This window comes from Tachysurus vachellii, chromosome 10, assembly GCF_030014155.1.
Source record: "Tachysurus vachellii isolate PV-2020 chromosome 10, HZAU_Pvac_v1, whole genome shotgun sequence".
NCBI classification, from domain to species: domain Eukaryota; kingdom Metazoa; phylum Chordata; class Actinopteri; order Siluriformes; family Bagridae; genus Tachysurus; species Tachysurus vachellii.
The window spans coordinates 8,022,040-8,049,522 of record NC_083469.1 but is presented as its reverse complement, the minus strand read 5'-3'; the positions used below and the strand labels follow the sequence as shown (position 1 = coordinate 8,049,522).

The window sequence follows — 27,483 nt, the reverse complement described above, 5'->3', positions numbered from 1 at the left end:
TAATCATTGAACAAATAGAAAGAAACGAATAAATGCCACACTAGACAACGAGAACGAGAAAAAGACTCATGAATCAAACAATACTTCACAAGCTGTACAGAGCTGCTTATAAACAGCACTAAACCGAATATACATAAAGAAACGCACGTGAACACAATTTGTATGGTGATGACTGTGAGCTTGGGAGTAAGATTCCGTGGCGGCCGTGTTTGTAGGCCGCGTCGAAGCAGAGTTCACGCGTACCGTGTGATGATGTGACATGCTGGAGTAAGAACGGATGAGACGAGAACAGAGACAGAACTCGGACAGAGTAATTAAAGGTAGGGTCTCTGATGTTTGAAAGCCAATGTTGACATTTAAAATCACCAAAACAAACACGCCCCTAACCCAAATGGCTCCCACCCCTGTATTGATAGCTCCGCCCACACTTACATACGTAACCCAGGCAACTAGTGGAAAGAAATGTGTCTTTATCATAACTGAAAGGAAGAACAATACGATTGCAGATAAACAAACAAGCAAAAATGACACACAAGCATAATCATGCAAAGGACGGCATATATTAGTTCTGTGTAACAAAGCAAAACCAACGTTACTCACCTATCGAGAAGGAAAAAAGCGACCTTGGCGTCCCGTCGCAGGCCTTCCCGCTCCTTCAGTTCTCTCCAGCGCTGGAAAGCTGATCCTATATTAACACGGGTCCTACTTATTGCCTTATAGTAAGCCTTTCTTCGCTTTCTTTCTTAGTTTTTATCCGCCATGTCAATGTTAAAACCGCTTTCTGCTAATGTCACACATGCACACTGAACACGCTCTCCACCCATATTGACAAGACCCGCCCCTTTCTGCTCATTGGCTACACGTTTGTTTTGATTTCTGTTTAGTTTGTCGTTCCGTCTCATTTTCTAAAGCATTTCTCAAACATCGGAGACCCTACCTTTAAGACAAAAACAGCTGAACAGGAAACTCCTTGCATGTTAACTGGTGAGAATTCACCAGAAACGCTGTTTCTATTCAACATGTAAAATGTTTCATCAAGCTTCAAAATTAGTTCACGCAATAAGCAAAATCCGTTGGCTAATCAATATCCATAGCCATATTAATCTCTGTTCCAATCTATGAGTCTCTTTATGATGCGTGTACTTATGTGGACTCAGGCCCGCTCTCGTCGTTTGTGCGATGGGTGATAAATATCCCTCTTATTCCATTGTAATTGTAGCATTGATTTGCTTTTCTGCGCTTTTATCGAATCCTGCATGACTGAGCTTTAGCCACATAGTTCTGTGCGTCGTTCTTTTCGTATTCTCTCCTCACTGCCCTTTCTCTTTTTCTGTTAGCTCCATAGTTTCGTGTTGCACAACTATTCATCAGTTCATTTCTGCAGTTTTCGCAGATGTCGAGAGGTGAGAGGTGATGTTTTCTGGTCGTTTTAATTCTTTTTATTTCTGGAGAGCTGATTGTTTCGGCTCTGTGAAGGAGCGCTGATTTCATCCACGCCTGAGAGGTTTGAGATTTTTTTATTTATTTATCTGTTTCACTTTCAAATCCAGGTAGTTTTTCGCTTTCGAGATTGCTGTTCTGTTGTGTCAGCACGGTTGAAGCTGATTGTTAAGTGTTTTTTTTTTTCAATCTGTCCCCGCTAAGTTATCCCACTTGTTTAATTTCACTTTGCTTCCCTTTTGGCATGCAAAGAAGCCAAATGATTTTGTTAAATGATTTGAAAATGAGCAGACGGCATCTCAAAAAGGCAGTGGTGAAAAAATAATTGTCTTGGCTGTTTATTTTTATTGGAATTTGGAGTGTTGCTGCTTAAATGTGCAAAATACATGGTAATGTTGATAAAAATGTATTCATTTAGTACCCATTGTGTTTGCTTTAAAGTCACTTTTAGATGGGTTTTGATTGAGCGTATACATTTATTTTACATTTAAGGAAGTTAGTTATTAAATTTGCAGAATTTTAGTTGTACAAAATATTAGTGTCATGGCTGATTCTTACCTCAGCAAAGCTTTATAGCTTTATGTTTGAGATTTAATATTAATATCATTTAAATGAAGCTTGGTAATAGGCTTTCTTTAAAGGTGGGGTGCACGATGTTTGAAAAATGCTTCAGAAAACTGAGTCGGGCCGACTAACAAAACAAACGTGTAGCCAATGAGCAGAAAGGGGCGTGTCTTGTCAATATGCGGCGGAGAGAGTGTTCAGTGCGCATGTGTGACATTAGTAGAAAGCGATTGAAACATTGACATGGCGGATAAAAACGAAAAGCGAAAAAGGCTCCAAGTCTTCTGTTTCCATGTGTTTATCCGCAGCAACGTTACGACCTCTGCCTCTAACGTCACCTCTGCCTCGGGTTCTAAACGTAGCTAAACCTTTCACTGTACAACACACAGTACTACAAAAACACATTTGTATTACCATAGTATTATTCACTGAGTTCATTTATTGATAAAAATATCCCCTCTGCCAGCTGCCCCAGCAGGTTCCTCCATAATAGTTGCCTGGGTTGCGTATGTATGTGTGGGGCGGAGCTAAAACAGGGGTGACACCCATTTGGGTTAGGGGCGTGTTTGTTTAGGTGATTTCAAATGTCAACATTGGCTTTTAGAGATCGTGCACCCCACCTTTAATAAACCCCATAGAGGATACATTCATAGTACAGATTTATCACATCTCAACACCTCCAATATGTTTGAAATCTCAAATCTTCCATCTATCTGACACTCTGAAGGTGCAGCCGTTTCATCCAGCTGTTGTGCACGGAGATTGTCCAAAACTTTCTTGATTTTTCTCTTTTCTGTGCACATTGGTTGAAAGCGATTAGTTAGTAAGAGCACCGTTCAGCATTGTTTCTTGCATCCGGTCCTTTTTAATTCATCCTACTTTTTGTTTAATCGCCGTCCTTAATGCATGCAGAAGGAGAAACCTAATGACTCCTTAATAATAAAAAAAAGTGAGCATACATCTTCTCTGAAAGCAGCATTGATAAAATAAAACTTCCTTTTCTACCCACCTTTCTTTTCCATCCGCTATTTAAAAGTATAAAAATTGTCTTTACTAGATGTATTGTATGTGATTTAACTTTAAACTAAAGTCAGCCTTATTCTTTATTCCATAAGTGTTCTGTAATTAATGTGCTGTTTAAAGGCCATCTGAATATCCAATGGAGGCATAAGTTCTAAAGGCTATATTTAGTTCATGAAATGTGAAAGGCGTTTAATCAGACAGCTTTTCCTTGCCGACTCTGTTCCCCCTTAAGACATGGTGCATGGTTATCCATTAGCCTCTAACTTGTTTCATTAATGAACTCCTTGGCCCATGAAGGTCTTTGAATGTGAAGGCTTAATGACATCATGTCCCAAATTCATTTGGAAAAGCATTAAAGGCCTGACCTGGCTCCTCCTGCTGTGTCTGATCTTGCCCTTTTAAGTGGTGGGGATGAGGGGTTTAGGTCCCTGCTCATGGCACACACTTTTCCATCACTGTGCTCCATTAATATTGGACAGAGATACATTCATTGGCTTTGAGGTGCACTTAATGCTCTTCAAACCAGGTCAATGTGGTATTTCCTTTCCTTCCAATTTCTGTATAAACTGATAACAGGAACAAAAAAATAATTGAGTTCATTTTTAAAATGTACATTTAACCCATGATTGTGGACTAAAGCACACATATATTTTGCTCATTTTTTTTTCTTCTTCTTCCTCCTTCTATACATAACATTATACAGACATATACAGGGTTAAGAGCTTCAGTCAGAGGAAAACAAAATCAGAGGGAAAAATGTAATCTCAGTGATTAGAAATTAAATGCATGTAATGCGTGGTAGTTTTTTTTTTTTTAAGAAATGTTTAATTGTAAAATGTCCATTTAGCCCCTGATTATAACATTTTCTCTAAATATGCTTTACTAACAGAGATGACATGTTTCTACAGAGTCTACAGTGTTGTATATTTAACATGAGGACTATAGCACCTTGTATATTTTTAGCTTCTCTCTCTCTCTCTCTCTCTCTCTCTCTCTCTCTCTCTCGCTCTCTCTCCTGCCATACAACGTGGCTCAACCATCTCTTACATTCTACACTACACAATTCTCAGTGTCATGTTTATGGTTTCTATTATTATTTTGCAGAGAGCAGAAATATCTGAATGTGCATGCGTGTGGCTTTTTGTGTGTGATTTTTCTAGCATCAGCAAAAAAGCCTGCTTGTCAATAAAGCTTCTGGATACTTTCTCCACTTTACTTTCTTTAATTACTTTAACTGTAGCTTTTTAAACTATATTGTATTTTTTTTATTGGCGTCGATTTTATCTTCAGTGTCATCACCTTGTTCTTCCCCAGGTGCTCTGTCACGCAGCTGCTCCACGTCATCGTCCTCTCTGGACTCCCGACAAGTCTCTGCCCTCCAACCGCCGATTCCTGCACCTAGACAGAGACGTCCCCTTCGTCCTCGGCAGGAACGGACACCTTCAAACTCCAGATCTACTCCTCCACCATCCTCGCAGTGTGGTAATGTCTCACACACCCACACACACACACACTCACACACTTGCTTATCTCCAGCTTCTGGAAAGCAGCTAGGAATGTGTTAGCCATTATAGATAAAGCTCTTGAGCATGGAGCATGGCTTATCTACAGCAGTGCAAAGTGTCCTGAGTAGATTTGTGATTTAAGCACTTACTCACATGAATGGTCCAGATGGATCAGTCCATTTGCATGAGCACAGTGATAATTACTGCTGCCATGGCGATTATGGTGTTATTGATGTTTGATAATAATGTTTGTCGATAACAGAGAACGCAGATGCCGTCTGACGTCGGTTTTAGAGATGATTGCAGTATTAATGATGTCTTTTGTAGTGGAGTGAGGATATTCTGATGATGTGATGGATGAAGATGAGTTCTGGATGTGTGTTTATAGGCATGGCACGCAGCAGGACTCCGTCTGCCTGTAGCTCAGTCTCAGATGGTCCCATGTTGCGCTTGGGAGAGAGAGTTCTTGTGATCGGTCAGAGGACAGGAGTTGTCCGATTCAACGGCAAGACCGGCTTTGCCCCAGGTAGGCCTCTCTGACTCGTTAGAGCCTCGGTATACCTCATTTAGTTTCACACATATGAGCTGGTAACTTACAGTGACTCGAGCTGCCTCGACCGTTGGCGGCTAGAAGTGGGCGTGTCCAGTGACGTGACAAAATTGAGATATTTATGCAAATATGGTGTGAATTGCTGCAGTGAATACCAATGGACTAAAGAGAGTAGAGTGCACGTGATTCGTGGAAAAGATCACACACTGCTTCTTCTTCATCTCGTATGATATGATGCAGATATATACTGCTGAATTTGATACAAAATAATTGTATAAAAAATGTTTCATTTCAGCAGCAAGAAAACTGTGGTAGCGGTAACTCAGTGGTTAAGGTGTTAGACTACTGATCGGAAGGTCATGAGTTTGAATCTCTGGGCCCCTGAGCAAGGCCCTTAACCCTCAATTGCTCAGTTGTATGAATGAAACAAATGTAAGTCACATTTGGTAAGGGCGTCTGCCAAATGACATAAATGTAAATATAAAGCTGATTACTATGGCAACCAATAGTACAACAGGAACCCCTACAGCGACTGGCGAATTGCAGCGATAAGAGAGCTGTATGTACGTACGAGTCATGATTTCACAGAATCAGCGAGCACGTTATTAGGAACGCTTGTACAAATTCATGCAATAATCCAAACAGCCAATCATTTGTAAGCACTGCTATACGTAACTAAAGCTCCTAACCTTTGTCGTAGAAGTTCTGAGGTTTGAGAGATTTAAGGAATAAAGTATCACACTGGTAGACACGGGCAAGAATAAAAAAGGTTTCACAATTTACTGTGCTCAGCTGCACAGCAGGACCCAATCAGGTCACGATCATTGATTACATCAAGATTTTATAGACAGAACTAAAGTAAAGAGGATATGTAAAAGCAAAACATCATGAATCATTGGCTCAAAATCAACGCATGCTCATCTCCTGATCAAGCTAATCTGGACCGGGCCAAGGACTGCTCGAAGGCCTACTAGAAGATTTACTGGACTTTGTTTATGCCTCATTCCTGAAAACTCGTCTCCAGTCCCTACTGCCCTTGTCATAATATTAAGAAAACAACCGATAACAATGTCAGTCTATGGTCACTACAGATACAAGGTAAAAGCATAGAAGAAAAAAGGCCTTATGAACATCTTTAGATTAGAAATTTCCACCACACCTTATATCTAAATGAGGTCAACAGTTCATCTAAAATCAGAATGGGGAAAATGATAGCTCAATGAAGTTAAATGTTCCATGTTAACCCTTGTATGATGTTCGTATTTTTGTTACTCAGCCAGTGTTGGTGGGTCTGTTGGACCCGCTGCATTTTTAGGTTTTTAATTCAACACAATCAAAAATGTTATGTTAAAATACTCTTCATCGCCAATTACAAGCAATATAAACAGCATGTATAGTTAATATATATGTCCTTTATCTTTATTACATCACATTTTTTAATTAAAGTGCTACTCGTTTTTTGTTGTTTTTTAATAAAATGTAATAAAAAAAGAAAATCAAATTTAATCAAGTTATGAGTGGGAAAAAATCAACAAATTTACAAGGAAGCAAAGTTTTTCAAAACTATTGATGTTTATGAATATGGGTCCCACAGACCCGAACATCGTACAAGGGTTAAACCTAAAAACAAAGAGTTTTCTTCAGAAAAGGATGCAAGTAGAATCTTTTTAGGAAGCTGGAAACTTTAGTTTAGAATTCTGACCTCAAACTCTTACCAGAAGAAAACGAGCAAACAAAAACTAAAAAAAAAATCCTTATATTTTATTTATAAATAAAAACATTGGGCTGCTTCTATCGGAGTAATAATGCAGTCTTAAAGGTTCAGACAACAAAAAACAGAATAAATACAACAGAATATAACATAAAGGTTAACCACCCACAAAATAACATGAATAAACAATTCCTTCTTGAAAGAATCGACATTTTATGTTTTTCGGAAAATGTCCAGGATTTATATGTTCTGTTTAGGTAAATATTTTCTCCTTATACAAAGAACAATCGAACAGCAAAACCTATTTGATCTTTAAAGTATTGTTCAAACTGCATGTCGAAATATAAATGCCAGGTTCTAAATCATTTTAAATGGACTTTATTTCTGCTTCTTAAGGTCACAATTCCAAAAGTGGACGAAATAACGCAGGGTTGAGAAACAGCTGAAGTTTAATCCTCAGCGCTCTGAGCTCAAGTTTCACTCCAGCAGGAGGCGTGGGCCACAGTTTTATGGCACAATTGTAGGTTGAAAGTGATTCAGATGATAATTAAGGAATCTCTAAAGAGCTAGGGATGGAAAAATTTGCTTTATATTTCTAGTGATAAGGTTATCACCTGCCTATTAATTTGAGCTATAGGAGCTTTCTATTCTTAGAATTTTCAGAGCTTTATATCATTCCTGCCAACACGTCTTTTCACCTTCCGGCAAAATCCTTCGTTCTGACATTGAAATAGGCCGTACCCACGATTCCTTCGTATCTGAGGTGTTCTTGTTGAACACTCCCTGACATCTCTTTAGTGGTAGTCTGTGGTCCAATTAAAAGTTTCCAGACTTTTTTTTTGTTTTTTGTTTTTTCTTTTAAACCAATCCCAACTCAGACCGTACAGTATCTGCAACATTTTAAAGACGAAATTGGTTTCACTTTTTTTTTATGTTGCTTATATCATAGCATCTCACACCCACTGTCAACAAAAACACTTCTGTGTGCAGTATTAAATAATGCATTGAGAATAACAGGGCTTCAAATAAATATTCATTAAAGTAAGAAATTTGCAAGTAGCTGTATCTTTCAAGCACACACACACACACACACACACACACACACATACACACCAAAAAATTTTCACAGTCAGGAGTTTGCAAGTTTGTAGATAGATTTGAATTGTTTGCTAGACTAATAAAAGAAAAGGCCAGCTAAAGAGACAAAGCTGCAGATTAAAAGTAAAGTTTATCCCATAATTATTCAGTGAAAGAGTTCTAGTAACGTGTGTCCGATCTTTGCTGCAAAAAGTGTGTCTGGCTTCAGGGTTTCATTCCTGCGCAATGGGAGCCACACCTAATTCACTTTAAGACCGAGTCACATTGATTGAGAATCCTTCTTGCTTGGAATGAAAACCATCAGCCAAGTTTGTCATTTTGCGGATAAGCTTGAACGCCAAACCGCTTGAATTAGACCATGGGATAGACGTGACAGACTGAACTCTCACTATCAGCACCAGAAATTCGCGGCTCATGTTCATGCCTCTCTATAGAAAGTATTGACAGTCCTGTTTTTATATTCTTACTTAACTCAAAGTCAAGAAGAAGAAGCTTTACTTTGTCACTGAAAGCCTTTCTTTGCATATCCCATCATTGGAGGTTGGGCTTCTGAGCTCAGGGTCAGCCGTGATACTTTGCCTCTGGAGACAACCTAGAGCTTTAACCGTTTGAGCCACCAAATATTACTGTATATTAACAAAAATATCTTCTACTTTTGGCTTTTCCTGTTAGGGGTTGCTGCAGTGAATCATCTGTTTCCACCTAACTCTATCCTCGGCATCCTCTACTCTCGCACCAGTTAACTTCATTTCCTTTTTCAACACATCCATATATCTCCTATTTGTCCTTCCTCTTGGCCTCTTACCTGGCAGCTCCATCTCCAATATCCTTCTACAAATATAACCATCTCCTTCCTCTATACATGTCCAAACCTTCTCAATCTATCCTTTCTGACCTTGTCCCCAAAACAGCCAACCTGAGCCGTCCCTCTGATGTTCTCGTCCCTAATCCTGTCCATCCTCATCACTCCTAAAGAGAACCTCAACATCCTCATCTCTGCTACCTCCATCTCTGCCTCATGTCGTTTCCTCGCTGCTACAGTCTCTAACCCATACAGCTGCTCTCACTACTGTCTTGTACACCTTACCCTTGACATTCTTCTGTCAGCCAACACTCACAACATTCACAAATACAGGTGCATCTTAATAAATTAGAATGTCAGTAATTCAAATTTATTTCAGTAATTCAACTCAAATAGTGAAACTCGTGCATTATATACATTTAGTACACACAGACTGAAGTCTGGTTGGGGCTCAATACTTGTTTGGGGCTCCTTTTGCTGAGCTGGTAAGGAAGCCCAGGTTTCTTTGACAGTGGCCTTCATCTCGTCTGCATTTTTTTGGTCTCTTGTTTCTCATTTTCCTCTTGACTATAGCCCATAGATTCTCTATGGGGTTCAGGTCTGGTGAGTTGGCTGGCCAGTCAAGCACACCAACACCATGGTCATTTAACCAACTTTTGGTGCTTTTTGCAGTGTGGGCAGGTGCCAAATCCTGCTGGAAAATGATATCAGTATCTTTAAAAAGCTGCTCAGCAGAAGGAAGCATGAAGTGCTCTAAAATTTCCTGGTAAATGGGTGCAGTGGGGACTTTGTTTTTCAAAAAACACAGTGGACCAACACTAGCAGATGACATTGCACCCGAAATCATCACAGACTGTGGAAACTTAACACTGGACTTCAAGCAACTTGAGCTATGAGCTTCTCCACCCTTCCTCTAGACTATAGGACCTTGGTTTACAAATGAAATACAAAACTTGCTCACATTTGAAAAGAGGACTTTGGACCACTGGGCAACAGACCGGTTCTTCTTCTCCTTAGCCCAGCTAAGACGCCTCTGACGTTGTCTGTGGTTCAGGAGTTGCTTAACAAGAGGAATACGACAACTGTGGCCAAATGCCTTGACACGTATGTGTGTGGTGGCTCTTGATGCCTTGACCCTAGCCTCAGTTTATTCCTTGTGAAGTTCACCTAAATTCTTGAATCGATTTTTCTTGACAAGTCTCTCAAGGCTGCGGTTCTCTCGGTTGGTTGTGCATCATTTTCTACCACATTTTTTCCTTCCACTCAACTTTCTGTGAACATGCTTGAATACAGCACTCTGTGAACAGCCAGATTCTTTGATAATGAATGTTCGTGGCTTACCCTCCTTGTGAAGGGTGTCAATGATTGTCTTCTGGACAATTGTCAGATCAGCAGTCTTCCCCATGATTGTGTAGCCTAGTGAAACAAATTGAGAGACCATTCTGATGGCTCAGGAAACCTTCGCAGATGTTTTGAGTTGATTAGCTGATTGGCATGTCACCATATTCTTTTTTTTTTTGGGATTTTTGTTAAATGTGAGCCAAAATCATAACAATTTAAAGTACCAAAGACTTAAACTACTCCAGTCTGTGTGTACTGAATTTATATAATATACAAGTTTAGCTATTTGAGTTGAATTTCTGAAATAAATCAACTTTTCCACGACATTCTAATTTATTGAGATGCGCCTGTATATAAAAATCTAAGAAAAAATGAATTATTTTATTGCCTCTGTCTGATATAAAATGAGGCAGGACTCTGTTGGCTTTCAGTGTGAGACATGTGTTTTTCCCTTTGTTGGATAATCTTAAATACAAAATGTTAGTGGTTGAATATAAACCTTAAAATTTTAGATACATATGAACAGAAACAGTGGGTGGCACGGTGGCTTAGTGGTTAGCCTCACACCTCCAGGGTTGGGGGTTCGATTCCCGCCTCTGCCTTGTGTGTGTGGAGTTTGCATGTTCTCCCCGTGCCTCGGGGGTTTCCTCCGGGTACTCCGGTTTCCTACCCTGGTCCAAAGACATGCATGGTAGGTTGATTGGCATCTCTGGAAAATTGTCCGTAGTGTGTGATTGCGTGAGTGAATGAGAGTGTGTGTGTGCCTTGTGATGGGTTGGCACTCCGTCCAGGGTGTATCCTGCCTTGATGCCCGATGACGCCTGAGATAGGCACAGGCTCCCCGTGACCCGAGGTAGTTCGTATAAGCGGTAGAAGATGAATGAATGAATGAATGAATGAATGAACAGAAACAGGTTTGATATCACCATTTACATTGTGTTAAAAAAAACATAATAAATATGTTTTTGTTTTTTTGGAACTTTTCTATGAAAAAGGAAAATGCTCTTAGTAGGCTAGGAAAAAACAGAACCTTAGAGAAAGACTACAAAGTCTTAAAGCCTTGAGTGTCTAGTTTCATACGAGTCATTAACCACCACCTTGGAGTGTGACATGACAAAAACATTCAATGCTGAATATGGACACACGTCAAAACGTGCAAATTCCATTTTTTGACCTCTGGTTAAAAAAAGGTGCAAATATTAATGCACTTTTAAATTTACTGGAACTTTTTTTTTTTTTTAGTTTTTAAGTAGAAAAGTGAGCATAGAAAGATTTATCCTGCATGCTCACAAACCTTTTTTGGGTTCTAACTTAAAGTTTTTTAGTGCCACACCACCACCAAGAGTCATCAACATTATTCAAGAATGGGTTACAGGTTTGCTGAGCACGGTGTCGCTGCATGAGTAATCGCTAAGACATGCAAAGAAACACAGCTGGGCTTTCTGCATCTGGGAAAAAAATAATATGCATTCATTTACATAAACTTTGAAAGAATAAAAGAAGCAAAAAGGGTCTTCATAGTAATGTAATGAATTTCCTCTGTACCTTCAAGGTCTTGATAGACTGATAAACCGGACAGCATGAACGATCTTGAAGCTATTTCCAGACTGTTAAATCTTAATAATGAAACAATATTCAGGTTTCCTCACAGAAGTAAATATCTTGCATTAAGAGCTGTAAAGTGAGGTAATGTACAGTATATGGTATAAATAAACTGTGGAGTTATAGTTTCCAGCTGAAAAGTCATTATTTTCCAATAAAAGCATGTCCTGAAGTGTTTTAATCGTCTTCTAAACACAAATTTTCTTAACTTTTCTTTTTTAAATTTTATTTTTTAACTCAAAGTATGGCACATCATTAGTTGTACACTACTACACTATGCACTGTGTACTCTATGGACTAGCGATTGAATTTTAGAAGGTTAGCATTGTGTCTGATGGAACACTAACGTTTATTTTAATTGGAATTATAAGCCGTTCCTCGGTCGATAGGATTTGATTTTGAATAAAACAGCAGAATATGGTACATTTTTAAAATGTTCAAAAATAAATCACACAACGTGAGTTAATTTAAAAGACATTTGTAGGATGTGTTGTGCCAGTGTCGCCGGCCAACTTCAATTCAATTCGATTCAATTTACAGCTTTTAACAAATCACATATGGAAACAGAATAAAAATTTTAAAGTTTTAAATTAAGTTATATATTTCTCTAAGATCTATCTCTAACGAGCAAGCCGGAGGTGACGGTGGCAGGGGAAAAACTCCCTGAGATGATATGAGGAAGAAACCTTGAAAGGAACCAGACGAGAACCTCATCCTCATTTGAGTGACACTGAACAGGAAATAATGTAAATGTAAATAATGTCCTTTCTACAATAGTCTATAGTTTTTAAGCAATTAAGTAACCAAGAGCTCCGGAGGAACTAATAGTTCACGACAGACCCAACACTAATTTCTTTCTGCCGAAGTCTTCAAATGATCGCTTATGAAGACCCGACTGACGCAACGGTAGCTCAAAGACGGATGACGTCCCTATTCACAGCAATCCCATGAGTCACAGGCTGTCCATGGAGATCAATCCCCAGCAGAGTGCACACCGGGCACTGAGGACTGATGAAGTAGGTCTGGAAGAAGAAGCAATCAGACTAGGAACTCAGTGGCATGTAAAGAGAGAGAGAGAGGTGGCTTAGTGGATAGCACGTTCGCCTCACACCTCCAGGGTTGGGGGTTCGATTCCCACCTCCGCCTTGTGTGTGTGGAGTTTGCATGTTCTACCCATGCCTCGGGGGTTTCCTCCGGGTACTCCGGTTTCCTCCCCCGGTCCAAAGACATGCATGGTAGGTTGATTGGCATCTCTGAAAAATTGTCCGTAGTGTTTGAGTGCGTGAGTGAATGAGAGTGTGTGTGTGTGTGTGCCCTGCAATGGGTTGGCACTCCGTCCATGGTGTATCCTGCCTTCATGCCCGATGGCGCCTGAGATAGGCACAGGCTCCCCGTGACCCGAGGTGGTTCGGATAAGCGGTAGAAAATGAATAAATGAATGAATGAATGACATCATAGAATCGTGCATATATATGTAAACTGGGACAAACCTATACTCTATCTGTTTATAGTTATGTGTAATATTGTTGAATGTCTATTAAACTAGTTCTTATATAAAATATAGACAGTATAAATAATATAAGCTATAAACAGTAAAAACTACTTTATGGACAAAAGGTTGTGGACAGCTTGAACTGAGAATACCAAACCTGTTCCAGTATGACAAGTAAGCTCCATGAAGACATGATCTGTCATTTGTTATTATAACAGCAAATAAGGACTAACTCTGCTATGGTATGTTAATCAAGCATGTTGGGCTTACGGTCGGGAGTCCGCAAACTTTTGGCCATGTAGTTTATATAATGATGGGGTTAAAAATGGAGCAGTTAATGCATTGAATTACCAATCAAATGGTTGTGAGTTTGATTCCCAGGTCCACCAATCTGCCACTGTTGGGACCCTAAGTAGGGTCCTTAACCCTCAATTGCTCAGTACAAAAATGAGATAAGGGTGTCTGTCAAATGCTGTAAATGTAATATAATATGTAATATAAGTTTAAACAGTATAATCTACTGTATGATCTACATTATATATATAGATCATGAGCATTATAAGATATAAATAGATATAAATCACTTAGGGCTCTAAATTGTTGATAAGAAGGTTGGAGTTCAAGAATCAGCACTGTCCTATCTGCCACCATTGGGCCCCTGAGCAAGGCCCTTACCCTTTTAGCATTATTGTCTGATCATGCACTCTGACCTTCCATACAAAGTAAGAATTTCTCTGTGCTGTAATTTATATGTGATAAAAATAAAGGCTTCTACTTCTAAACAATACAGAGTATAAACTCTGCACAATATAAAGATATTATATTCTATACACATACCATGCTATAAACCATATAAACTATAAACACTATAAATTATGATACTATATCCACTCTATATCCATTTCTGTGTGCTGCCTGCTATACATGTCAGTAATTGCACTCATTTAAACATGTGCTTTACTTCTTTAGAAAATGCATCAATCCCTCTGACCGATCAGAATAGAGAATCCAATAGAGCTTTGGTATAACAGAATATTACAGATATTAGATATATAATGAGCTCTCATGATTTCTAGACTCATTGCTGTATGCTTGTATGTAGAGTTCTGTTAAATGATCAGTAAATTATGTCATATCACTTCAGTATTACTACAGTACAAGAAGCTACAAGTTTTACGTTTGGAGCTCTTTGAGGAATATAAACTAGTCTTTGTGCCATCTTATTGAATTGCAGTCCACATCACTGGGTTTGGCACTTAGCAGCAGTTATTGCAGATAAGTGTTTACTCAGTGTAATTGGTGGCATAATGGAGCAGGGCTACGACACTATCAGGAGCATAAAGCGAAGCTGAAGAGCTATCAGCTGTGTTCAGTGGAGCTGGGAGATTATGAAAACCGCCCGGTGGAGTTAGAGGTCCAGCCTGCGTTATTCACTAGCACTAGAAGATTATCCGCTCTACTCATTCTGTCTCTACTGAGTCAGTGGTTTTACTTTATTCCTGCTATCGAAAATACAGCACGATAGTGAATACCACAGCGGTTTTGAATCCTCAGTTCTCATTGGTCAGAAGGTGTTGATTAATATGTTGTCCAGCTGCAAGGTTTATATTAAGATACGTCTTACATTACTGTCTAATGCATTATCGTTTCTATAGTAACGACTTATTCGCTAATTAAAACTTCATGGATTATATTATTTTAGACCAGAGTGCTGTTGAATTCTCAAAAAACCTGTACCATTTGGCAGACATCTTTATCCAGGAAGACTTACATTTTTATCACAGTTATACAGCTGAGCAATTAAGGGGTAAAAGCTTTGCTCAAGGATGGCAGTGTGATGGGACTTGAACTCACAACCTTCTGACCAGTAGTCCAAAACCTAACCCATTGAGTCACACCTGAGTCTGAAATGAAATCTAAGGTCAAGATCAAACTAAACCTGCACTTGTTCTTTTCTGGATAATCTCACACCCCCCCTGCTCAAATATGATTGGGTATACACTGTTGATGAATTTTCCATAGCAGCAGCTTTGACAGTAGTGCTGACCGTATGGCACATCACAGGTTTTTATGAATGCCCCGATGCCCGCTCTGCATAAATCCAAAAGGATGAGGTTCTCTTTTGAGTCCGGTTCCTCTCAAGGTTTTTTCCTTTTCCATCTAAGGGAGTTTGACCTCCACACAGTCACCTCAGTCACATCAGGCTTGTTCATTGGGGATAAATACAAACACATTTAAAAATAAGTCTTATATTAATCTTGAACCTTTGTATAATATTAAACATTTTGTATTATATTTCTCACAGATAAAAAAGCATATAAAGGAGATGTTAATACAGTATTTTGGGAAGAAGTCTCCACCGTCAATGTATTTGAAGACAACAGACTTTTCTTAGTTTCAGCAGTTACCTATAATTGCTTTTATACATTTGTAATAGTTGGCAAATTGCTGTGGTGTAAAAGAAATAAAACACAATCTTTTGGTAACTTCACTTTGTATCATGCCAAAATATTGTTGATTATTTTCCTGTCAATTGAATTGTATTTGTCACATACACAACCATATCCTGTATGAGGTCTAGACTTCTCCACTGGCCGTGTCATAAAAAGTAGGATAAAAAAAATAGAATAAAAACTAGTTAAAATAAAAATAGAAGTACAATTGTCTGTACAAGCAATAGGGAAAATACATCTAGAAAATATTAAAATCCATATATTAACATAGATTATTAAAATAATAATTCAAATAGTGACAATAAAAATAGAAATATTATTATCTGTACAAGCAAAAAAGAAAACCTATTTAAAAATATTTAAATAAATATATGGCAATTGATCATTAAAATAATGATTAAAATAGTGAAAATAATAATAGAAAATACCTGTACAAGCAAAGAGGAGAAACATATAGAAAATACTCAAATAAATTTATGAATATGGAATTTTGCCACTGAGTCTATTGAGAATAAAGTTCAGATGAATGCAATTAGTGCAATTATGCAATATGTTCTGTGAAACAAATCTGCTGAGGTATTTGCTGTTGTATAGAAAAGTCCAGAAAAAGTACAAACTCTAGTCTTATTCCCATGTGATGTTCTGGTCGAGGGCCCGAATGCCCTGTGGGAAGAAGCTCATTCTTATTTTCTCTGTGTTGGCCTGTTGTTTGGATGGTTGAGATATCTTCAATATCGTCCTGTCCCTGGTCCAGCTCTGCTTGCTGTAGATGGACTGCAGGTCAGGGAGTTCAGTTCGGATGATACGCTCAGCCGATCACACCATCCTCTGGAGATCTCGCCTGTCCTGCTTGGTGCTCAACTCAGGCTGAGATGCTTCCCCCAGGATGCTCTCAAAAGTTCCTTAGCACCTTAGAGCACAGTCTCTTAAGCATCAAAGGTGGTAAAGACACTGATGGCCTTTCCTAATGCATCTTTCCTGCTTAATATCACCACTGAGTCATGTTTCATTCCTTATATAGTTTGTAAACATCATTATTACTTAAAATATGTACTCAATTTACATTTTCTGTCCATAAATTTTGTTCATTTACACGTGTTTCTTACCCTAAAGCCATTCTCTCGTTCTTTTTCGCAAATGTAAATTTAAAGAATTTAAAGCTCTTTAAAGCTCCTTATCTAAACTTCTGTCCTCCGAGGTCATTTTTTTGCATTATGACTGAAGCCGTACAACACTTTGCCCATTATAAAGAAAAGTGGATTTAGTGTGTGTGGGCACAGTGCTGAATAAGCTGACTCAATCAACATATAAACTACTCGATAATGTCATCATTATGTTGTTTTATTCATGAGGATGTATGCCTACACTATTTATCAGTTTTATATAACATCTCAACACTAGCAATCACGGGGAATGCCCAGAACAAAATAATCGCTAGATCAAAATTTCATTAAGGCCAGTAGTTGAAAATTAAACCATGCAGTAAATGTAAGATATGACCTTGTATGTATGTTTATACAGCTAGACTGAGTTAAAAAGGAGATGCATTTCGATGAACCATTGTAACTAGAAATTGTCGCAAGTCTTACCGTGACCGAGCCTACCTAGAATTCGACAAATTACAGTAAATTTGACTAAAGCAAATTCATTCATTCATTCATTCATCTTCTACCGCTTATCCAAACTACCTCGGGTCACGGGGAGCCTGTGCCTATCTCAGGCGTCACTGGGCATCAAGGCAGGATACACCCTGGACGGAGTGCCAACCCATCGCAGGGCACACACACACTCTCATTCACTCACGCAATCACACACTACAGACAATTTTCCAGAGATGCCAATCAACCTACCATGCATGTCTTTGGACCGGGGGAGGAAACCGGAGTACCCGGAGGAAACCCCCGAGGCACGGGGAGAACATGCAAACTCCACACACTCAAGGTGGAGGCAGGAATCAAACCCCCAACCCTGGAGGTGTGAGGCAAACATGCTAACCACTAAGCCACCGTGCCCCCCCTACTAAAGCAAATTTTAAATCTCTAATAGAAAGTTTGTTCAGTAAAAATCCTATCTGCCATAAAAACTTTAACAATTGCGCTAACCCTAAAATGCTAAAGCTAAGTATCAAACATGCATTGAAGTTCATATCGTATCATATTATATCATATTATATCACACTCAACAAGGTTTTATCTGACCTCTGCATGCTTGAAATATTAGGTTGTTAATGGCTACGTTAGCTTAGTTGTCGGAAGATGAGGATGACGACGATAAAGGTGCTCTAACACTGAGACAACTGCACTCTGTCGATCACTAGTGAGATTGAGGCGAAGCATGTCACAACTTATCGTACTACAGTACATGCGCTGCTTGAATGCCTGCTACGTGACATTGAATATATTTTTACAATTTTGTTGTATCGCTATCGTCCATGATAAGATCAAAGATTCGTAAGACGAACAATCGTATATAATGTATATATTTTTTTTGTTTATTTGTTGATGGTGTTTATGACATATCATGTGTGTGTTCATGTGGGTGCAGGTATTTGGCTTGGGATTGAACTGGATAAACCCAGTGGGAAGAACGACGGCTCTGTCGGAGGCGTGAAGTATTTCAGCTGCCCGCCAAAACATGGAGTGTTTGCTCCGCCTTCACGAGTGCAGCGGTATGTACGTGAGTTCTCGTATACACTCGGACATCTGCAATATACAGTACACACTATTGCAGACCTGCATACATTTACACATTTTAACATCTAGAAGTTATTAAAGTCATTTTTTCACCCAGTTTAGTTAGATTACATGAACCAACTAATGAATGAATCACGATTGATTGGCAGTTATGTTTTTGAGCTCAACCGAAACTCAACCGAATTTCTGATTGTTTTGAGTTCATTTGTGAAATAAAAGTAAATAATAATAAAAAAAATAACAATAATAAATACAAATTAAATAATAATAATAATAATAATAATAATAATAATAATTATTATTATTATTATTATTATTATTATTATTATTGTTTTTTATTATTATTTTTATTATCATTATTATTTAATTTGTATTTATTATTGTTATTATTATTATTATTATTATTACACTTCTCTGACTGGTCTGTTATTGGTGTAAACACAAAATACACCAAATACCTTTCTGTAATTGTATTGCTATGTACTAGTCGTACATAGCTATATATAACTTATAGAATTATAACCATCAAATACGTTGAACCATTTGTCTTTTTTGCAAGAGAAAAGTCAGACTTATGTCGGCGCTAATAGTAAAAAGGTTATAAAAAGGTTGTAAAAAGGCTAAAAAAGGTTTTAGCTAATGCTGTATTGCTATATGACGCATTTTCACCAAGCTTTCAGAGCGATGTTCTTCATCTAGATGTGTATATGCTGCATCTTGAGACTGGGTGTGTGACATTTAGAGGAAGGAAGAGCGTATGAGGAAAATCCATCCAAAATGTCATGGATAAGCAGAAATGTTTGTACTTCTGTTATGGTTTTAACGTTCATATCTTAAGGTGTCTTCGTGGGCTTTATGATTTAGTGAATTCGAGTAAAGCTAGTTTTGTTATTATCAGACAAGTCATATTTAAACTGCTGGGGTTTTACTCAGCTGTATTAAAGCCTGTCGATTTGTGACACAGAAAATACTTAAAGTAGTTGCAGCGAGGTCTATAGACACCCAAACAGCTACTAAGAAAGTCATTTGGATGAAAATGTCAGAAATAAAAATTCACTATGAGTTTACACTGCTTCCGGTTCAGTGATATTTTGTTCATAGTTTGCTGTTACAGGAAACTTTTGGACTCCTTCCAAAAACTGCTACAGTCTGGAGTTTCTACTATATTCGAAAGTCTCATGAATCTCAACCTGTGATTTGACTTGCAGCTAAAAAATACTGTCCATTGTGGCTTATATAGCTCTTAGGTACCTGGCAGGGGCAATACAATGATCAAGGAGGTGGTTTGCTCAATGTGTGGTTCAGCAGTTTCCCTCGGGCTGTGCTGAATTTTGCTAATTCCCTAAATGCGGGAATCTCGACTGCATAATTTCTGATAGTGGGGGACTGTGTTCGTGCTCCCCCCCCCCCCCCCCCGAATGTCCTCCAGGGTCAATAAAGTATCTATCTATCTATCTATCTATCTATCTATCTATCTATCTATCTATCGAGAATCAATCAACCAATTAGAAGCAAGAATTCAACTCTGCCGTGGAAAATAAAAATTGAAAAGAAAAAGTATTAATAGTTATGTTTAGTGTGAAGGCAAACTTCAGCTCAGATTCTGTTCACACTGAAAAGCAATTCATATTAATGTGCCCCTGTTTAGATAATAATCATCATCGTCATCATCATCGTCATCATTCTTCTTCTTCTTCTTCTTCTTCTTCTTCTTCTTCTCATTATTATTATTATTATTATTATTATTATTATTAGTAGTAGTAGTAGTAGTAGTAGTAGTAGTAGAAGTAGTAGTAGTAGTATTGTGGTTCTTATTTATCTTCAGACATTTGAGTCTTTTTTCAGCTGGTTAAGGTTTCAAATACTAAAGAAATTTTTGCAGCAGATTAGTGACTTCGGTTTTTACAACTTTCCGGCTGTGTAATGTCACACATTAAATCCTGACGTGTTTTATTTGTGAACATGCTGCCAAGTCTGTACTTAATACTCAGTCATTTATCATCCTTTTCATTTTGGGCCGTCGTGTTTATTTTCCATTTGTCAATTTCCTGTATTTTTTTTCCATTTCCTCTTTAAACAGCGGCTCACCTCCTCCCTCAAAGGCTCTCCTCATCGACTATTCTTATTTCTCCCCAGGTTTTTGATTTATTTATTTATTTTATACATTTTTTTTCTATCATGGTACCGACACTTCTCTCTCTTTTTTTTTTTTTTTCCATAAACTCTCCCCGTCTTTGTGAAGGCCGTTTCTTGCTGTTCAGCATTACTTACTCGCTTCGCTTGTTGTAGCGGCCATCTCCAGCACCTCTGAGCTATAAGCGCTATATTGTCAGAATCGCTGTGATTTTTTCTAATTAACCCTGGGGCAGTGGTGGAGATGGAGCAGCCGGCTAAACGCCACCGAACTAATGGAGAGTGCAGATATTCTGAGCAGGAACCAGCATCGTCAAAGAGGCCACATCCTTTTCTATTCATTTTGGCAGTGACTGATCACTGACTGTTTAACAAAGAAAAGCTTTCTGTTTTTTTGGTTTTTGGTGTCTTTTTTGCCCGTATTAGCAAGCAAGAATAGACCGATCTGATAAAACAGACCAAAGTGAAAAAGGAATAAATCTAAATTCAGTTGTTTTATTTATCTACAGTACATACATGTTGCATGATGTGTGCATGTGTGTTTACAATAAGAAAAAGTGTAATACATTCACAGGTGTTATAAATTTACAGCTAATTTCTAACAGTATTTTACTGTATGTTTATAAAACATTAACATGTTCTATCTTTTATATAATAGCTGTAAATATACAGACACATTACTATTTGTCGCCTGATTCTACTGTAATACAGTATCATACTGTAGAGACATTGCATTCTGGGATTGATTTTTATTTATTTCTTTTTTATTTCACTTATTTAGTGTTATTTTTTGGGGGGCACGATGGCTTAGTGGTTAGCACGTTCGCCTCACACCTCCAGGGTTGGGGGTTCGATTCCTGCCTCCACCTTGTGTGTGGAGTTTGCATGTTCTCCCCGTGCCTCGGGGGTTTCCTCCGGGTACTCCGGTTTCCTCCCCGGTCCAAAGACCTGCATGGTAGGTTGATTGGCATCTCTGGAAAATTGTCCGTATTGTGTGGTTGCGTGAGTGAATGAGAGTGTGTGTGTGGGTTGGCACTCCGTCCAGGGTGTATCCTGCCTTGATGCCCGATGACGCCTGAGATAGGCACAGGCTCCCCGTGACCTGAGGTAGTTCGGATAAGCGGTAGAAGATGAGTGAGTGAATGAATGAGTGAGTGAGTGAGTGAATGAGTGAGTGAGTGTTATTTTTTTTTCTTTCTTCAAGCAGTTAGTTTGCCTGTGATGCAGGGTAAACAGTCAACGTGACTAATTTAAATAATCTAACGTGTAATTAATTAACAGTTATAAGTACTAAGTAAAGGTTAAACATTTGCTTAGTCCTGTGCAAACAGTTAACTCTTCTCTTAAAGGTGGGGTCTCCGTTGTTTGAAAGCCAATGTTGACTTTTGAAATCACCAAAACAAACACGCCCCAACCCAAATGGGTCCCACCCCTGTTTTGATAGCTCCGCCCCACACATACACCAGACAAGTATAACCCAAGTATAACCCAGACAAGTATTATGGCGGAACCTGCTGGGGCAGCTGACCGAGGGTAAATTTTTATCAATAAATGAACTCAGTGAGTAATACTATGCTAATACAAATGTGTTTTTGTAGTACTGTGTGTTGTACCGTGAAAGGTTTATCTCAGTTTCACGCGGAAGATGTTCAGTTCTCTCTAGCGCTGGAAAGCTGATCCTATATTAACACGAGTCCTACTTCTTGCCTTATCATAAGCCTTATTTCTTCGCTTTCTTTCATTGTTTTTATCCTCCACATCAATGTTAAAACCGCTTTCTGCTAATGTCACACATGCACACTGAACACTCTCTCCACCCATATTGACAAGACACGCCTCTTTCTGCTCATTGGCTACACGTTAGTTTTGTTTTTGTTTTGTTTGGTGGCCCAACGCAGTTTTATGAAGCATTTCTCAAACAACAGAGACCCCACCTTTAAGTTTCCACCCGTTGCCTTCATACTGTCATGATGGCTTGGAAAATTCTCTGCTTAACACCAGGGGGCGTGCGTGCAGGGTTTTGTTTATATCGTCGCTGTCGGGCGGAATCCTCGTATCTCCAAAACCATTATTTTTCAGGAAATTTTTAGTTATTAAACATTGTATTGTTAAAGTTGTTATTATACCTTATATAATATACTATCATATATAATATAGCTATCATATACTGTTGTGTACCAACATTAACACAACATTTTCCCAAAGTCACGTTTTATCGGAGATACAAGCTTTATGACTTGGGAGCAGGGAGATACGAGATTATGCTGCTTGCCAGCAGTGTTCAGTAAAGTCTGCGCTCACGTTGAGCCTTTTGACAAGAGACAAGGCTTCAATAGTTAACCAAAGCTAATGACTGTAGTTACATACATCTTCCTAAACTCTATTTTAAAGGTTTAAGAGCTATAAGTGATGCAATACTAAACACGATAAGCTGATTAGGCTGTCTAATAGGTGGAAATTAGTCTAATCTGCTCGCAAACTTACCTTTGTGGCTCACGGGTTTCTTTCTGCACAGAAGCATTACAGCTATTGATTTTTAACAAAACAGACCTACTCAAATGTATCTAACCTAACTATTTTCACTTGTTAGTGTCCAAAAAACAGTGTTTTACATGCACAGTGCCAAGAGAGGCATTGTCTATAAGTAGGCTGACTTAACGTCAGTAAAATAATAATAAAAACAATAATTTAATAGTGGTATCCAAAACATTCAATTTAATTCAAATATTATATTATAAAAAAACATTTTAAAACGTCAGTGAACATGTATAATAAGCAATAATAAATAGATATTTAAAATACATAATTAACACAGATAAACATTGATAAAATCATAGTTAAAGGGATAGTGCACCCAAAAAATAAAATTAATAAAGTTCAAATTATCGTTTCACTGCGTTATACGGCATGTTTACTTATAATAACGAGGCAAAAAGCCAGCCATCTTGCTTAAAGTGATGAGCATGACGGTTGAACATAATGGTTTGCCTTGACATTGTAAGATACAATCCTATCTTATCTGCAGTGCACAGGGTTTAGTCCGCGTTGCAGTGGATTGTCTTGCGCTAAATTCTTGTCCTCAGACGAGCACCAGAACTAGCGGGGGTCAAGATTTTTTTCTTTGAGCCCCACGAAAATCACTTTAGATATCACTTTAAGACGTGTTGATTCGTTCCGACTCTTAATCTCGAGGAGAAATATGCCTCGCAGCTCTCCCGCGGAGTGAAGAAGAGGTGGAGTTACGAGATTTCTCAGACAGTTGAAGTGTCTAATGGAGTTAAGAGATTTGCATTCAAGCTATTTTCATGACTTTAGATTGGTTAATAACTTGTAAAAATAACAGACCCACGTGGGGACTGACCAATAGTATCGATATGTGAAAAAATATGAAATTGACCCAATTTGGACATACGAGGTTTCCGCCCGACAGCGACGATATGCTTGTTTTTATGCTTTGGTTGAGTCCTCAATATTTGTTACCTGGTGTTCTCCATTTTGTTCTTGGTTTTCAGTTTTGTTTTGTTTTTTGTTATTCTTATATTTTTTATTTTTTTGTATTTTATTCGCTCAATTTTTCCCTCGTGTTTTCCTATGTTTGTTTATTTAATTTATTATTTTTTTTTTATGTTTGTCATCTATCCCTGCATTTGGGTCTGGATTTTTGTTCCCTCTGAGGCATCGGCTTCAGACAGATATTCCATGTGTCAGGAAATACTGTGACATTTCCCTGCCAGGCCACCAGAGGGGGTGCTAGCAGGTGTTTTGTTATTGTTCTTTAGTTTGGCAGCTTGTTTTCATGTTGTGTTTATGTTGTGATTTCCCACATTGTGTTGTGCCACACGTTCCTATTGTTCTGTTTCCTGCCTTGTTACCATTTATCCACTGATCCTAATGTTTTGCCTTATATATACCTGCTCTTTTGTATCTTTGTGTCTTTGTCAAGTCATTGTACAACGTTGCGCTGGTTGTGTTACGCACGTTGTTGTGTGGTTCAAACAACGCTGTTGTGTATCCCGGTTCTCATGTCTTGTTGATTTTATTTCATATCTAAGTCACGTTTTGTTCTTAGTTTAGTTTTGTGTTGTTAAAGTTTAAGTTAAGTTTAACAAAAGATACATTTCACATTTCATTCCTACAAACTTCTCTGAAAATGTTTTTTTTTTTTTAGTAATTGTTTGGTAAATGCTAACTGTATCGTTGTAGCGTACTATTAATTTGCATCCCAAATATTGTTTTATAGGCTTACTGAAAAAGGTAGTTTTCTGCTGTTTTTTAAAACTGCTTATTTTCCACAAGAGTATGTTTTTTTGTTCTATTTCCTGTTGCCAATGCTGTTACAATATTCTCCTGTAAAATACAGTGTATTGCTCCACAAATGAATACTTATGTTAGAGGAGGATACAGTATTTAGTAATTACAGCACTATACTGTAAATTCTGATTAGAATGATGCACTTGTTATATATTTCTACGTTTTTTCAGGTCTGTACAACAGTTTCTGGGTGTTTCCCAGAGCAGTGAGGAGAGTTTTTATATACTAAGTTGATAAATCTTCCATTTCTGACAAATGATCACAGTAACCCATGTGAAGAATGATATTAAGACATATGATTGTGGACTTTGTTGTATTACTTGCATATTATTGCATAACATGTTGAAAACAGATCTTGTGTCGCACATGCTACAATGTTCTCTCTTGTGTGTGTTAAGTAACAATGATATAATAAGAGTATGTTTACTGAAGGTGAAGACGTTTACTGAAAATCATAGTAATCGATACTGGACATGTACTTTGCTCCCAGGATCCATGGCTCTGTGGACTGCCTGTCAGAACTGTCATCCTCCCGATACAATCACACCCTTAGCGGTGAGCTCATGCCGGTGGCCTCTTGTGCTGCACCTGCTATAAACTCTAAAGTGCTGTGAAAGATTACAGCAATTGCATTGGGAAATTAGGGTAATTTTGTGTGTGTGTGTGTGTGTGTGTGTGTGTGTGTGTGGTCCAGGTATGCGTCGTAGTTTGAGCACTACTTCAGCCATTGCCACACAGCGAGAGCCAAATCGGAAGACTCAAGCTAACCGGTGAGAAATAATTGATCTCAATATTTACAAGGAAAGTTTTCTCAGCATTTAGCGGTTGCCTAATTAAAATTTTTAAATGGTTCAGATTATTAAAGGTTTCCCTGTTCAGAATTCTCCAGATTTTTGGGTGATAAATGACCGATCTCTTGGCACAGCAGGTTTTTACTCGTGTCTAGTTGACTAATTTTATTTAGCCCACTTAAAACAGGGAATACAAAATGTCAACTAAGGAAGATTCCTTATTTATTTATTTATTTATTTATTTATTTATTTATTTGTTTGTTTATATGATGACCATTTAAACACCTTCTATCTCATGCAGATTTCCAAACAGAAAGATCACGTAGCAGTTACACAATGTATAAAATGCAGATGCAGGTCAAGGGCTTTGATTAATGTTCACATCAAACATCAAGATGAGGAAAAAGTGACTTTAACCCTGGTAAAAATGATTCAGTATTTTAGAATTTGCTGATTGTTTATTTATAACACAATTTTACACACTCGCTCACTTACACACTCATTCACACTCTCATCCATTTACACACTCACTCACTCACACACTCACACACTTACTCACTTACACACTCACTCACTCACGCACTCACTCACTTACGCACTCACTCACTTACGCACTCACTCACTTATGCACTCACTCACTCACTCACACACTCACTCACTTACGCACTCACTCACACACTCACTCACTTACGCACTCACTCACACACTCACTCACTTATGCACTCACTCACACACTCACTCACGCACTCACTCACTTATGCACTCACTCACACACTCACTCACACACTCACTCACTTACGCACTCACTCACTTATGCACTCACTCACACACTCACTCACTTATGCACTCACTCACACACTCACTCACGCACTCACTCACTTATGCACTCACTCACACACTCACTCACTTACGCACTCACTCACTTATGCACTCACTCACACACTCACTCACGCACTCACTCACTTACACACTCACTCACTCACACACTCACTCACGTACGCACTCACTCACACACTCACTCACGCACTCACTCACTTATGCACTCACTCACACACTCACTCACTTACGCACTCACTCACACTCACTCACTTACACACTCACTCACTTACACACTCACTCACTTACGCACTCACTCACTTACTCACTCACGCACTCACTTTCACACTCACTCACACTCACTCACTCACGCACTCACTTACGCACTCACTCACTTACGCACTCACTCACTTACTCACTCACACACTCACTTACGCACTCACTCACACTCACTCACTTACGCACTCACTCACACACTCACTTACGCACTCACTCACTTACTCACTCACTCACTTACACACTCACTCACTTACACACTCACTCACTTACGCACTCACTCACTTACGCACTCACTCACTTACACACTCACTCACGCTCTCACTCACTTACGCACTCACTCACACACTCACTTACGCACTCACTCACACACTCACTCACTTACACACTCACTCACTTACACACTCACTCACTTACACACTCACTCACTCACGCACTCACTCACACACTCACTTACGGACTCACTCACACTCACTTACCCACTCACTCACACACTTACTCACATACAGTACTCACTCACTCACACACACACACACTCATGCACTCACTCACTTACACACTCATTTACACACTCACTCACACATTCACTTACACACTCACCTACTCACTCACTCACACACTCACTCACTCACACACTCACTTACACACTCACTCACTCACATATTCACTCACACACTCACTCACTCACACACTCACTCACTCACACACTCACACACTCACTCACTCACACACTCAGTCACTCACACACTCACTCAATTACACACTCATTTACACACTCACTCACACACTCACTTACACACACACTCACTCACACACTCACTCACTCACTCATTCACGCACTCACTCACTCACACACTCACTCACTCACACACTCACTTACAC

The 27,483-nt window shown here is 38.7% G+C and overlaps 1 protein-coding gene and 1 non-coding gene across 8 annotated transcripts in view; both read left to right on the top strand.

Annotated features, from left to right (window-relative positions):
- Nucleotides 1-27,483, top strand: part of zgc:103755 (uncharacterized protein LOC449988 homolog) — an 80,809-nt gene that overhangs the window by 48,845 nt on the left and 4,481 nt on the right. For 5 of the 7 annotated variants that reach the window (XM_060879755.1, XM_060879754.1, XM_060879756.1 and 2 more), the window contains 5 exons: nucleotides 4,342-4,509; nucleotides 4,921-5,058; nucleotides 18,126-18,249; nucleotides 25,209-25,273; nucleotides 25,413-25,488. In XM_060879755.1, coding sequence (XP_060735738.1) covers nucleotides 4,342-4,509; nucleotides 4,921-5,058; nucleotides 18,126-18,249; nucleotides 25,209-25,273; nucleotides 25,413-25,488 — 571 coding nt within the window. Of the gene's footprint in view, nucleotides 1-4,341; nucleotides 4,510-4,920; nucleotides 5,059-18,125; nucleotides 18,250-25,208; nucleotides 25,274-25,412; nucleotides 25,489-25,810; nucleotides 26,125-27,483 lie in introns of those variants that run through there. The other 2 variants (XM_060879758.1, XM_060879757.1) reach the window with 2 other exon arrangements.
- On the top strand, nucleotides 19,518-19,681 carry LOC132853029 (U1 spliceosomal RNA). The gene has a single exon (XR_009649147.1). It is a non-coding gene; the product is annotated as a U1 spliceosomal RNA (small nuclear RNA).